This window comes from Odontesthes bonariensis, chromosome 9, assembly GCF_027942865.1.
Source record: "Odontesthes bonariensis isolate fOdoBon6 chromosome 9, fOdoBon6.hap1, whole genome shotgun sequence".
Lineage (NCBI taxonomy): Eukaryota > Metazoa > Chordata > Actinopteri > Atheriniformes > Atherinopsidae > Odontesthes > Odontesthes bonariensis.
The window spans coordinates 2,026,626-2,042,212 of record NC_134514.1 but is presented as its reverse complement, the minus strand read 5'-3'; the positions used below and the strand labels follow the sequence as shown (position 1 = coordinate 2,042,212).

Here is a 15,587-nt window from a genome sequence, read left to right as displayed (position 1 = left end):
AGTCTGTCGCTCACAGGCTTTTATTTTGTAAAAGTCTGTAGCTCACAGGCTTTTATTTTGTAAAAGTCTGTAGCTCACAGGCTTTTATTTTGTAAAAGTCTGTAGCTCACAGGCTTTTATTTTGTAAAAGTATGTTGCTCACAGGCTTTTATTTTGTAAAAGTCTGTATCTCACAGGCTTTTATTTTGTAAAAGTCTGTTGCTCACAGGCTTTTATTTTGTAAAAGTCTGTATCTCACAGGCTTTTATTTTGTAAAAGTCTGTATCTCACAGGCTTTTATTTTGTAAAAGTCTGTATCTCACAGGCTTTTATTTTGTAAAAGTCTGTTGCTCACAGGCTTTTATTTTGTAAAAGTCTGTATCTCACAGGCTTTTATTTTGTAAAAGTCTGTTGCTCACAGGCTTTTATTTTGTAAAAGTCTGTATCTCACAGGCTTTTATTTTGTAAAAGTCTGTATCTCACAGGCTTTTATTTTGTAAAAGTCTGTATCTCACAGGCTTTTATTTTGTAAAAGTCTGTTGCCCACAGGCTTTTATTTTGTAAAAGTCTGTTGCCCACAGGCTTTTATTTTGTAAAAGTCTGTTGCTCACAGGCTTTTATTCTGTAAAAGTCTGTTGCTCACAGGCTTTTATTCTGTAAAAGTCTGCTGCTGTCTGCTGTGGAACAGGAAAAGAAAGTAATCAGCGGATCCACCAAACATGGAGAAGGGTACGGAACTTTTACTCGGCCATTTTCATTTTAAAGTTCTTCCAGACGGCGGAGTCGACAGAACCAAAGTCATCTGTAAACACTGCCAAGTTGAATTGTCTTCTCAGCGTAGTAGTTCCAGTCTAAAATATCACTTAAAGGCAAAACACACAACTGATAGCAGCAAGTCATTCAAGGAAACAGACAGTGGAGCGAGGCTTCTACATAAAAACTACAGAAAGATGCTGATGTTAAAAGTGTGTTTGCACAACAAATGTTATGGCACTTTCATTCATATGGCAGCACATTTAAAATAAAGCTAAATGCTAAAAGCTATACGCTACTTTTGGATTCATTTTTGGATTCTGTGTACAAATGCGATTAATCGCGATTAATCAGGGAAATCATGTGATTAATTAAACATTTTATTCGTTGCCCAGCCCTAGTTAGGACCTCTTTGAGGTGTTTCTGGGGAAGTTGTGGAACTGAAAGCTCCTTCAGACGGTTTTATGGAGTTTAAGAGGCGCTGGCTCCTGGAATACTTCTAGATTGTTTTTGGGGCAACAGAAGGAGCGTGAAAGGCTTCCAGTGGTTCCTGGTTGTAGTTCTTGAGACCTTTCTGTGAATTCTGGTGGATCTTTCTAAGTTCTCTCTATTTAGAGTCCTCGTCTTTCTTCTGGCCCCTTTAAGACGATCATGTGACTTCTCTGCTGAGCAGAAGAAGCTGTAAACAGATCAAATCGGGTCTTTTAAAGGTCACAAAAACAAACGATTAATTCAGTTTACTGTCAGTTGCTGATGGAAACGTGCGCAGTTTTTAGTGACAGCTGATTCTATCCTGTAACTTATGAAGAAGTTTTCACAGTCGTGTGGATGCTGATGTCATCCGAGGTCACTAACCCTAACCACCAACTTCTCCCAGTCGCTCTTATCTCAGCTTATCTCGCATCATGTGACCCACAGCAGGAAACACTTACTGTTCGGTCCTCGTTGTTCTCTGTCATCATTTCATCATGAAATGTTCCATTTGATCCTTTTCTGGTGTTAAGGTGGAAGTTTTTCAGGTTTAAATGTTGTTAAACCTGCTCAGAGTGTGAGTTAATTTGTGTGGAATGTGCCTTTAAACATGTTTCAGAGCCCATGTGCTACGACTGGGGGGAGTCCAGCGAGGCGGCGGTGTCGGTCCTGGACGGGGAGGCCGGCTGGCTCTCCTGCCCTCTTTTCTCTCATCCCTCCGTCTACAACTACACCTCCGCCCAGAGCGCCGGACACAACCTGCTGTGGTACCGCCTGCTGGACGGCCACGACCTGGAGCAGCCAATCATGAACAGGTATTCAGTTCCTCTGCTTCCCACAGGTGTGGTGAGAATGATCCTGAATGTTTTTATCCCACAAGAAGAGGGCGAGAAGTTCAAAGCCGAGAGAACCAGAGGAACATTTACCAGCTGCTTCTGCCCCCGTCTGCACACATTTTGACTCAGGAGTTATGAAATATCTGATCAGATTCCGCCAGCAGAAATCTCTCCACAGACCAGAACTAGTGGAAGTTAACTGCACAGAGCATGTATTCAGCCACTCTTCTTCTGTGATGACAGTTCCAGATTCTTTTCCCACCTTAATCTGCTGAGTGTTTCTTATTGGATCGAATACGGGAAAAAGGACGGTGTTGAAACAGGTTTCCTATTGTCGTTTTTTTTGTACATGTCTGTGAATGTTAATTAGGTTGGGCTCGTATTCCTCTGTTGGTTTTATCTCATCGTTGTTTTATGGTTTTATTCATTCATGCGATTCTGTTCTGCAGCTCGCGCCTCAGCAAAGACCGGGAGCGCCTGTGGCTGCAGCCGGCCGCCGCCAACGACAGCGGACAGTACATCTGCATGCTGCGGTAAGCACGGCTGGAACGGCTCAGGTTGGTTCAGCTGCTCCCAGATGGGCTCATGTCTGAGGAAGTTTAACTCCAGGAGACACCGAACCTCCTGAATCAGTTCCAGGAAGACAGATTTCAAAGGTGGAATAACTTCTGACCAACACGATCTGCTGTGGTCAAGACTTCAGAAGCAATTACATTCAATTAAATAAGCAAAATAAGGATGAAATAACAAAAATACGCTGCTGCCAAGCTGCATCTCCTGCTCTCCGTTTAGCTCAGTAGGAGGAAAATGTGGCATAAAAACTCTATTTTTATTAGAGTTTAGAGTTTTATTTTAACGCTGTTGGTTAGGTTCAGTAAAAGAAGCCTAAAAGAAAAGGACAGTTTTCCCTCTCAGGACTCCTTTTCCTTCTGTTTTCATCATCACTGAGAACGATGCTGCAATCACTGACCACAGGGAATTATCAGAATTATCTGAGCTCTGACGGTCTAAAATGGTTTGATTTATGAGTAACTTCAGCATTTTTTGGTGCTTTCCCACAAACACAGTTCACAGTGTTCACAGTGTTCAGGTCAGAGGCTTCATCTGTTATTCTTGATCTAATAAAACACCAGTTTTAATCACTTTTATTCAGTTTATTCAGAGTCGCTCGTCTGGAGTCACACAAGCTGCTGAAATAGTGATTTTCCAGAATGTGTTCGGGGGTCCGGCCTGCAGCTTCTGACTGAATTAGCTGAGCGTCGCCTGTCGTCTCACTTCCGATCCTCCGTCTTGGCTTCTCGACATTAATCAGCCAAAGTGGCTCTGACAGCGTTTGGAGCTTGTTGGCTAAATTACAATCAGACTGAGTTATTAAGGGTGATTCTCCTTGGATATCTGGCGGTGAATGAATGGGATCAGAGGCACAAAGCGTGTCATACCCCGGTATGATAGGTGGCGCTGTACCCATTCCAGCTGTTGCTAATAGAGCCACTTCCTGTTGACCTCTTCACCACCAACAACAACAACAAACTCAGGCGTTGGAGAAAGATGGAGAACGCAGAGCCAGATGAAGCTACGTCCCTCTACATTTGGTCTGTGATGAGCTGCTTGTTGCACAAACTCGATGCCCAACGGAGCATTCTCCATCGCGTTGTTTGTTTCTTTCTGACGGCGACAACAACAGGAATATCGTCTCCTTTGACTTCCGGGTCACGACCCCGGGAAAACATCTGGAGCATGCGCAGAACGCAAAGTCTGATTCACCACGTGCTTCAGCGTCTACAAGCAGGTTTAGAGTGACTTTCAACCCAGTTATCTCGGGGTCTGAATCCGATCCGATCCAGTTCTTAGTCAGATTAAGGTGTCTACATGCACTTAATAACTCAGTCTGATTGTGATTTAGCCAATAATCCGATCCTTTCAGTGCCATGTGACCCCGCTGTCCTTTGTCAGAATGTTCTGGATGGTTTTATCCACAGAAACATATTTAAACGGCATAATAAACATCATTTTGCCCCATCAACTAATGAACTGGGGGCAGTTGTTGCTCGGCCTCCTGCTGCAGTTAGCAGTTAGCTAACCTCGTTAGCAGTCCAGAATGCAGCTGCACGATCTGTCGTCATGGTAACTGAACAGAGAACTGAACCTGGGACCTCATGTTAGTCGGAAAGTAAGAAAAGATTCAGTCCTCGGTCCCTGCAGAGCAGCTCACCTCAGGGTTTGATCACTTCGGCAGCAGATTCTGAGGAAAGTTACTCGTTTCACTGTTATTATGACGTGAAGCCCAACTTTTAACGAACATTTACTCCACTGATGGGTGATGGAAATACATTAAAACAAGTTGGAGAGCAGTTCAAAGCTGCCTGGAGCAGGTTGGGTCCAGCCTGAGAATCACGGGGAACCATCAGCTCAGATGGGAAGAGTTTGAGTTTTTTAATGCAAGAAAAAGTGAGTAAAAGCCTGTAAAACAGGCTGATCAGCACTGCTGATGCAAACCAGTTCAGGAAGTAGAACCATCAGTGACCCAGAATGACGTCCGGAGCTCTGAGCGTTGTTGGTTTGTGGTTTTCATGCAGCACCAAAGAGCTTTTATCAGTTCTGGGTTTGTTCTTCATCTTTTAATCTGTAAGACACATCAGGGACCTACGGAAGCCCAGAGCGGACATGGTGCGTATAAACTTTTTTCTGATGGTTTTCTCCAGATAACGAGTTCATTTACCGATGATTCTCGAGGCCACTTTTTCTCCCCAGTCTGCCCCTGTTTACATGTGTTTACATGTGTTTACATGTGTTTATGTGTGTTTATATGTGTTTCTGGCAAAGGTTTTTACCCATTTTTTACCCCCTTTTATTGAAAACTGAATAAAGCAGCCTATGAATCAAACATGGAGCGTTTGTGAAAATGCACAAAGGAAATCCTGCTGGTGTGACGAGCATTTCGTTTTCTCGAGATAACGACTTATCTATCTCGTTTTCTCGAGAAAATGATAACGGCACCTCTCGTACATCATGCGGTAACCATGGAGACGCGGGCTGATATTAAAGTTATCTCTACAAGACATAAACACATATAAACATATAGACTGGGGAGAAAAAGTGGCCTCGAAAACCATCGGTAAATTAACTCGTTATCTGGAGAAAACCATCAGAAAAAAGTTTATATGTACCACGTCCGCTCCGGGCTTCCATAGGACCCACAAAATGATGAATTATTCTGAACAATGAGTCGAGTAAATAATGAATAAAAGTCAGTTTTACATAAGTTTTACCACATTTAGCAAAGAGCTGCAGCATCTGTTGGTTTTATCAGGAGAGACTCAGAGATGAGAGGATATTTTATCCAGATAAAAGTTTCTGATTCAACGTTTATCCTGCTTCAGTTGGAAGGTTTATGAAGCTAAAAGCTCCTCAGCAGGAACCTCAGGTGAGCAACGGCACTCTGAGTCTTTCTTTACTGAGAAAAACTCAGACTGAACACAGAAACCTGAGCTGCTTTTTAAATAGTTTCCTCTGGAACTCGCCATTTTTAATTCTATTTAAATTAAATTTAATCTGCTGAGGCGAGCAGGAAAAAGATCCTTTTGCCTTTAAATCCTTTTAGTATCTGAATAAATTCTGGATAAGATGTTGAGTTCTCCAGATCTTTGCTCGGGTGTTGAACCAGAACCGCTCAGATCCGGATCAGGGTCCCGTCTCCTGTCTCTGCCCTGCAGCAACAAGTCGTCCTGCAGTAAGATCGCCATGCGGCTGACGGTGCTGCGGCGGGACGAGGCGCCGCGCTCCGCCGACTGCGAGCCCCCGGCCGCCGCCGCCGCGGTCCGCGAGTTCATCCCCCTGCAGCAGGGCAAGACGCTGGACTGTCCCGACCTGCAGGACGCCGCCAGGATGGCTGAGGCCACGCCCACCGTCACCTGGTACCACGTGAGTCCCTGACCTCTGACCCTGACCTCTGACCCTGAACTCTGACCCTGAACTCTGACCCTGACCACTGACCCTGAACTCTGACCCTGACCTCTGACCCTGAACTCTGACCCTGAACTCTGACCCTGAACTCTGACCCTGACCTCTGACCCTGAACTCTGACCCTGACCTCTGACCCTGAACTCTGACCCTGACCTCTGACCCTGAACTCTGACCCTGACCTCTGACCCTGAACTCTGACCCTGAACTGACCTCTGACCCCGAACTCTGACCCCGAACTGACCTCTGACCCTGAACTGACCTCTGACCCCGAACTCTGACCCCGAACTGAGACCCTGAACTCTGAGCCTGAACTGACCTCTGACCCCGAACTCTGACCCCGAACTGAGACCCTGAACTCTGACCCCGAACTGTGACCCTGAACTCTGACCCTGAACTCTGACCCTGAACTCTGACCCTGACCTCTGACCCCGAACTCTGACCCTGAACTGACCTCTGACCCCGAACTCTGACCCCGAACTGACCTCTGACCCTGAACTGACCTCTGACCCCGAACTCTGACCCCGAACTGTGACCCTGAACTCTGACCCCGAACTGTGACCCTGACCTGTGACCCTGAACTCTGACCCTGAGCTCTGTTCAGCTCCTGGACATGTTTGCATGTGAATATTCTCCTGATTTTGTCAGATTTCTCTCAGAAGAGTTAAAGTTTCAGCTCCCGGACGTGTTTGCTGAACGGGAATCGGACTGAAACTGACGGTTTTGTCTCGTTTGCACCTCAGAATTGTTCCCGCCACCCGTTCTGGAACAGCGAGCGGCTGCAGCGAGGAGCCAGCCTGCAGTTCCACGTCATGATAATTCAGTACCAGGGTCCATATTTCTGCATCGTGCAGTACCAGCGCAGAGGCAGAGTGCTGCAGTTCACCAGGAGAATCAACGTGTCTGCAGTCTGTAAGCGAACCCTCTGAGCTGCTCTCACACAGCCGCTACAGGCTGGAACTCTGCAGGTAAACACTGCTTCCTGTGCCCCCAGATCCCCCCATCGGGTCCAAAACGCCCCACATCCTGCATCCAACCAAAGACCAGGTCTTCACTGTCAGACCAGGTGAGTCCCAGTGAAAATGGCCGAGTAAAAGTTCTGTACCCTTCTCTGTTTGGTGGATCCGCCGATTACTTTCTTTTCCTGTTCCACAGCAGACAGCAACAGACTTTTACAAAATAAAATAAACTAGAACATTTCTGAAGAAATTCTGATGGGTGCCAATCTACTGCCTGCCCTATAAAAAAAGGTTTAGTTCACTTAAAGCTGAGAGTCTCCTGTCACATATAAACTTTGAATGAGGTCTCTGTGATGTCGTATGGCTGAGTTATGAGGCCTCCAATTCAGGGCAGTTTTTGGCTCGTTAAGTGCTTTTCAATCGATTTTCCCATTGAATTTTGCACCTCTGCGAGTCCCAAAATGGAGAAGACAGGTGTGCTGTCGACATTTATGTAATTTTTTAACAAGGTCCTGTTCAAAATACAGCTTTTATGGCATTTTCAAAATGGCCTCGGTAAGTGCTTTTCAATGCATTGTCCCATTGCATTGTGGGTATTTTCAAACTTCCCCTCACTATCAGTTTAAAGGAGAAAAGCAGATCAGATTTATAACATGAAGCTGTTATAACAGGGCAGCCATCTTGGCTCTGCCCTCATAAGCAGTCTTAGAACAGAGCAGGCTAACAAGGCGTTGCCCCGGTAACAGGAGCAGGTGCGGCTCGTCTGTGTCTCTGACATGTACGCTCACTATGGCTTCTTAAAATTAGACTATAATTTTGACTGCACTCGACTGTCTCAAACAAACGGTCGCTGTTCGAAAAATAAAAGTCGTATCCGAATAATTCTTGAACCGTCAGCGCCCCAAGAGACGGCAGAAGCCAGCGGTGTAATTTTCATTCGGCTACTATGTGTGGCTGGTTTTTTATGGCAGTTTTAAAATAATTTTTCACCTGAATTTGATGACTTTAGGCCTTTATAATGGAAATGGAGAGGCGACCTCTGGGCTCAGAGGCAATTTGTGATAAATCTGTGTGGCAGAGCTCAATGAGTGTGACTTTGTGTGAAAGAGGACAAAAATACCTACATTTTGAAATAAAATTTGTCCAGATCGGGCAGATATTTTGGACATGAGAGACATTTGTTCGAGGAATTGATGCAGTATCGAATTTAGAGTGGCGGTTTGAGTGGGAGAGACACCTCAGCTGAGATGTAGTCTTCCTAAAACGTAAACTGCCGTTGTGTCAAAGCTGTATAATGTATCAACAAACCCATTGGGTCAGTTAAAGCCGAGAGTCTCCTGTCACATATAAACTTTGAATGAGGTCTGTGCGATGCTTTATGGCTGAGTTATAAGGCCTCTAAAATAGGGTAGTTTTTGAATTTTCAATGCATTTCCCATCCACAATTTTCCCACATTTTCCCACTTTGTGCTGCGTGTCGTTCCCCCTCTCTCTGCCCCCTGCTTCCTGTCTCTCTGAACTTTCCTATCCATTAAAGGCACAAAAGCTCCCCCCAATTTTTTAATTTTATATTTTTGAAATGAAAAAATAAATAGACAAATAAAGATAAAACCTGCGTTAATGCACGATAAAATATTTGTCGGCATTAAATAATTAATGCGTTAACGCAATAATAACTAGTTAACTCGCCCAGCCCTAATAAGAACTATGACATTTCTCTTTATAACAGGACTTTAAGTTCTCATCAGGCTCAGGAGGTTTCAGATCAGAGCGTCCTCCATCTTTATAACACTTTAACTCACCGTTAAATAAACTGTTCAGGATCGATGAATGCCGTCAGGAGCAGTTTGAGCCGCTCACCTGCCGCCACACGGCGAGGAGTCTGCGGCGTATCGATGTGTGTGTGTCGATGTGTGTGTGTCGATGTGAGGACCAGCTGCCACGTCCATCAATGCAGTTGACAGTCGGAGGTTGTCGTTGAAGGATGCGGTCGTCACGGTGATGGAGCGGAGATGTTCAGCGCTGTAATTTGTTATCGATCAGATTATTGAAAACTAACGTGGAGGAGAAAGAAAAACTTCAGGGAAGGAAGGAGAGAATCCAACAAAATGTCTTTAAAAGCTGCTCCACCTGAGGGAAAGGGTGGAGGAAGCAACAGGAAAGTCCAGAGTTTTTAGCATGTTTTAAGATTTTCAAAGGTTCGTGAAGAACTCATGAAAAGTGAAAACAGCATTGTGTGTCAACATTTATGTGACAGGAAAGCGTGAAAGGTGGAGGTCGTAGACACTTTAACCTTCCGGCTGCCGAGGCCTCCTCCACCTGCTCCACCTGACGCTGCGTCACCACAGATGTAGCGGCTCATCGGCCGCCACAGCTCTGCTGGCTGCAGGAAGTTAACCGTCCCTGCAGTGAATTACCGTCGTTAACCGTCATGAAGCAGCTGCTGACGGTGTCAGAGACTCGATTAGAGCGTCGTTGCTTATTAAACCGAGCAGCCTGCGTTCAGGCTGATAAATGCTGTGTCATGGTTCATTCTTCTGTTCAGATTCAGCTTCATTAACTTCCACTAAAGACTTTAGTGTCAACAGATTCATCTCACAGCATGAAAGCAACTTAAACCGTCCATCTTTGACCAATTAATGGATGAAATGATGGAGCAGGTCATCAAAGCAGCGTCTGGCGTGAATCTGACCTCATGAACACGATTTTTCAAATCAAATCAAGTTTATTTGTACAGAACAATTCAAAGTGCTTCACATAAAATAAAAGCATTGCTGCAGGGAGTGTAAGAAGCATTAAAAAACATAAAAGAATATAAAGAGAAACAAATAAAATTATTTAAATTAATTTAAAAACCAGCAACAGTCCAGATAAATTCAAAGATATCGTGCAGATTTCATGCATAGACACATGAGAACAGAAATGTTTTTAACCTGGATTTAAAAATGTCTCCATTTGGTGAAAGTTTAATCTCCTCTGGCAGTTTGTTCCACTTGTTTGCAGCATAACAGCTAAATGCTGCTTCTCCATGTTTAGTCTGGACTCTGGACTGGACCAGCTGACCTGAGTCCTTGGATCTCAGAGCTCTGCTGGCTTTATATTCTCTGAACAGATCACAGATTGTAAACCATCAGCAGGCTTTTAAAATCTATTCTGTGACTGACTGGAAGCCAGAGTAAAGATTTTAAAGCTGCTGTGATGTGTTCAGATCTCTTAGTCCGGGTTAAAACTCCAGCAGCAGCGTTCTGGATGAGCTGCAGATGTTTAATGCTCTTTGTGGGAAGTCCAGTTAAAAGAGCATTTCAGTAATCGAGTCTACTGGAGATGAATGCATGGATGAGTTTCTCCTGGTTGAATTCTGATTCTGGTAATGTTTCAGTCCTGGTTCTGTTGGACCTCAGCGCTGCGTTTGATACTGTAGATCACAGAATCCTGTTGCACAGGCTGGAAAACTGGGTTGGACTTTCTGGAGCGGTCCTTAACTGGTTCAGGTCCTACTTAGAAGGCCGGAGTTATTTTGTTATAATTGGCAGCTATGAATCTGAGCGAGTGGCCATGACTTGTGGAGTCCCCCAGGGGTCAATTCTTGGACCTCTTCTGTTTAACTTGTATATGCTCCCTTTGGGTCAGATATTGCAGAACTTTAACATCAATTATCACAGTTATGCAGACGATACACAACTTTATGTGTCTCTGTCACCATGGCGACTGCAGCCCAGCAGACGTACTGTGTCAGTGTCTGGAGGAAGTAAACACCTGGATGAGAGAGAATTTTCTACAATTGAATGAAAACCAAACTGAGATCATGCTGTTTGGGAGCAAAGAGAAGAGGGTCAGCGTTGGTAAATATCTTGAGACTCGGGACCTTACAATCACTGACCCAGTTGGTAATTTGATTTTGGTCTTTCTGGGAGAGGAAACCTTTAATTCTGCTGATATTTCTGAGGTGGTAAAAAGCTGCCTTGGTGACAGCTTTGATGTGGCTGCTGAAAGTCAGATCTGAGTCTATCAACACTCCGAGGTTACCAACTTGGTCAGTGATTGTAAGGTCCCGAGTCTCAAGATATTTACCAACGCTGACCCTCTTCTCTTTGCTCCCAAACAGAATGATCTCAGTTTGGTCTTGATTTAATTGTAGAAAATTCTCTCATATCCAGGTGTTTACTTCCTCCAGACACTGACACAGTACGTTTTTAGTGATTAAACAAACCGAAAATGGAACATTTAAGACTCTGAGAACCGTTTCTTTGTCCTTGTTTCTGTTGAATGAAGGTTTTTGTCCACATGTTGTGTCTCCAGGCTCTGAGGTGCGCCTGGCCTGCAGAGCTCTGCTTCCCTTCATCCTGGAAAACCCCTCCTGGGACATGTGGTGGACGGTCGATGGGAAGACGGTCGATAAACTCGCCGACCATCAGCGCTTCTTCCAGAACAACAGGTGGAGAAACGGCCAGAAGTGGATGTGTTGAAGAAAAAAATACATACATACATTCATACATGAAAAAATATATACATATATGAAAAAATACATACATACATACATGAAAAGATATATACATACATTCATGTTTTCCATTTGAGATTTTATCCAAAGAAACTTTTACTAGAGGTAGCGCCTTCTGAGAAGGGGAATTGAACCCAGGTGTCCTGTGTGAAAGGTGGCAATCTTACCACTTCCCTATCCTGTCACCATACATATATACATGAAAACACACATAAAATACGTATGTATATTCATACATTAAAAAATATATACATACATTCATACATGAAAAAAAACATACATACATGAAAAAATACACACATACATGAAAAAATATATACATACATTCATACATGAAAATATATATACATACATTCATAAATGACAAAAAACATACATTCATATATGACAAAAAACATATATACATACATGACAAAAAACATATATACATACATACATGAAAAAATATATCCATACATTCATTCATGAAAAAATACATACATACATTCATACATGACAAAATACATACATACATACATGACAAAAAACATATATACATACATACATGAAAAAATACATACATACATTCATACATGACAAAAAACATACATTCATACATGACAAAAAACATATATACATACATACATGAAAAAATACATACATACATTCATACATGACAAAAAACATATATACATACATACATGAAAAAATATATACATACATTCATACATGACAAAACACATACATTCATACATGAAAAAATACATACATACATGACAAAACACATACATGTTTATCCATTTGAAATACGCTTTTATCTAAAGAAACTTTTGCTAGAGGTAGCACCTTCTGAGAAGGGGAATTGAACCCAGGTGTCCTGCGTGAAAGGTGGCAATCTTACCACCACCCTATCCTGTCACCATGCATTCATACATGGAAACACACATACAATACGTATGTATATTCATACATTAAAAAATATATATATACATACATTCATACATGAAAAAATACATTCATACATGACAAAAAACATACATACATTCATACATGAAAAAATATATAAATACATTCATACATGACAAAAAACATACATACATTCATACATGAAAAAATACATACATACATGAAAAAAGAATTACATGTTTATCCATTTGACATACATACATGAAAAAATATATACATACATTGATACATGAAAAAATATATACATACATTCATACATGACAAAAAACATACATACATTCATACATGGAAAATATATACATACATGAAAAAATACACATACATGAAAAAATATATACATACATTCATACATGAAAAAATACATACATACATGAAAAAATATATACATACATGTATACATGACAAAATACATACATACATGAAAAAATATATACATACTTTCATACATGAAAAGATACATACATACATGCAAAAATATATACATACATTCATACATGACAAAAAACATATATACATACATACATGAAAAAATACATACATACATGACAAAACACATACATGTTTATCCATCTGAAATACGCTTTTATCAAAAGAAACTTTTACTAGAGGTAGCACCTTCTGAGAAGGGGAATTGAACCCAGGTGTCCTGCGTGAAAGGTAGAAATCTTACCACCACCCTATCCTGTCTCCGTACATTTGTACATGGAAACACACATACAATACGTATGTATACTCATACATTAAAAAATATATACATACATTCATACGTGACAAAATACATACATACATGAAAAAATATATATATACATTCATACATGAAAAAATGCATACAAACATTCCAAAAGAATTACATGTTTATCCATTTGACATATGCTTTTTTCCAAAGAAACGTTTAAGAGAGGTAGCACATATATACATGGAAACACTTATACATACATATGTACATTCATACATTAAAAAATATACATACATTCATACATGAAAAAATACATACATGAAAAAATATATACATACATTCATACATGAAAAAATATATACATGAAAAAATATACATACAACATACATGAAAAAATATATACATACATTCATATATGAAAAAATATAGACATACATGAAAAAATATAGACATACATGAAAAAATACATACATACATTCATACATGACAAAAAACATACATACATGAAAAAATATATACATACATTCATACATGACAAAAATACATACATACATGAAAAAATATATACATACTTTCATACATGACAAAATACATACATACATGAAAAAATATATACATACTTTCATACATGACAAAATACATACATACATGAAAAAATATATACATACTTTCATACATGACAAAATACATACATACATGACAAAACACATACATTTTTATCCATGTGAAATACGCTTTTATCCAAAGAAACTTTTACTAGAGGTAGCACCTTCTGAGAAGGGGAATTGAACCCAGGTGTCCTGCGTGAAAGGTGGCAATCTTACCACCACCCTATACTGTCACCATACATTCATACATGGAAACACACATACAATACGTATGTACATTCATACATTAAAAAATATATACATACATTCATACATGAAAAAATACATACATACATGAAAAAATATATACATATTTTCATACATGAAAAAATACATACATATATGAAGAAATATATACATACATTCATACATGACAAAAAACATATATACTTACATACATGAAAAAATATATACATACATGACAAAACACATACATGTTTATCCATGTGAAATACGCTTTTATCTAAAGAAACTTTTACTAGAGGTAGCACCTTCTGAGAAGGGGAATTGAACCCAGGTGTCCTGCGTGAAAGGTGGAAATCTTACCACCACCCTATCCTGTCACCATACATATATACATGGAAACACACATACAATACGTATGTACATTCATACATTAAAAAATATATACATACATTCATACATGAAAAAATACATACATACATGAAAAAATATATACATATTTTCATACATGAAAAAATACATACATATATGAAGAAATATATACATACATTCATACATGACAAAAAACATATATACTTACATACATGAAAAAATATATCCATACTTTTATACATGAAAAAATACATACATACATGAAAAAATATATACATACATTCATACATGACAAAACACATACATTCATACATGACAAAACACATACATGTTTATCCATCTGAAATATGCTTTTATCCAAAGAAACTTTTACTAGAGGTAGCACCTTCTGAGAAGGGGAATTGAACCCAGGAGTCCTGTGTGAATGGTGGAAATCTTACCACCACCCTATCCTGTCACCATACATATATACATGGAAACACACATACAATACGTATGTATATTCATACATTAAAAAAAATATATGTATATTCATACATTAAAACATATATACATACATTCATACATTAAAAAATATATACATACTTTCATACATGAAAAAATACATACATACATGAAAAAATATATACATACATTCATACATGACAAAACACATACATTCATACATGAAAAAATACATACATACATTCATACATGAAAAAATACATACATACATTCCAAAAGAATTACATGTTTATCCATTTGACATATGCTTTTTTCCAAAGAAACGTTTACGAGAGGTAGCACATATATACATGGAAACACTTAAACATACATATGTACATTCATACATTAAAAAATATACATACATTCATACATGAAAAAATACATACATACATGACAAAACACATACATGTTTATCCATCTGAAATACGCTTTTATCTAAAGAAACTTTTACTAGAGGTAGCACCTTCTGAGAAGGGGAATTGAACCCAGGTGTCCTGCGTGAAAGGTGGCAATCTTACCACCACCCTATCCTGTCACCATGCAGTCATACATGGAAACACACATACAATACGTATGTACATTCATACATTAAAAAATATATACATACATTCATACATGAAAAAATACATACATACATGAAAAAATATATACATATTTTCATACATGAAAAAATACATACATATATGAAGAAATATATACATACATTCATACATGACAAAAAACATATATACTTACATACATGAAAAAATATATACATACATGACAAAACACATACATGTTTATCCATGTGAAATACGCTTTTATCTAAAGAAACTTTTA

At 39.9% G+C, this 15,587-nt stretch overlaps 1 protein-coding gene across 3 annotated transcripts in view; it reads left to right on the top strand.

The window, feature by feature from the left end:
* Positions 1–15,587, top strand: part of il1rap (interleukin 1 receptor accessory protein) — a 44,171-nt gene that overhangs the window by 17,797 nt on the left and 10,787 nt on the right. For all 3 annotated transcript variants that reach the window (XR_012770280.1, XR_012770281.1, XM_075472739.1), the window contains exons 3-8: positions 1,823–2,018; positions 2,489–2,572; positions 5,753–5,960; positions 6,743–6,911; positions 6,994–7,065; positions 11,258–11,393. Coding sequence is in view for 1 of the 3 variants with exons in the window: in XM_075472739.1 (XP_075328854.1) it covers positions 1,823–2,018; positions 2,489–2,572; positions 5,753–5,960; positions 6,743–6,911; positions 6,994–7,065; positions 11,258–11,393 (865 nt within the window). In the remaining 2 variants the exon portion in view is untranslated. The remainder of the gene's footprint in view (positions 1–1,822; positions 2,019–2,488; positions 2,573–5,752; positions 5,961–6,742; positions 6,912–6,993; positions 7,066–11,257; positions 11,394–15,587) is intronic.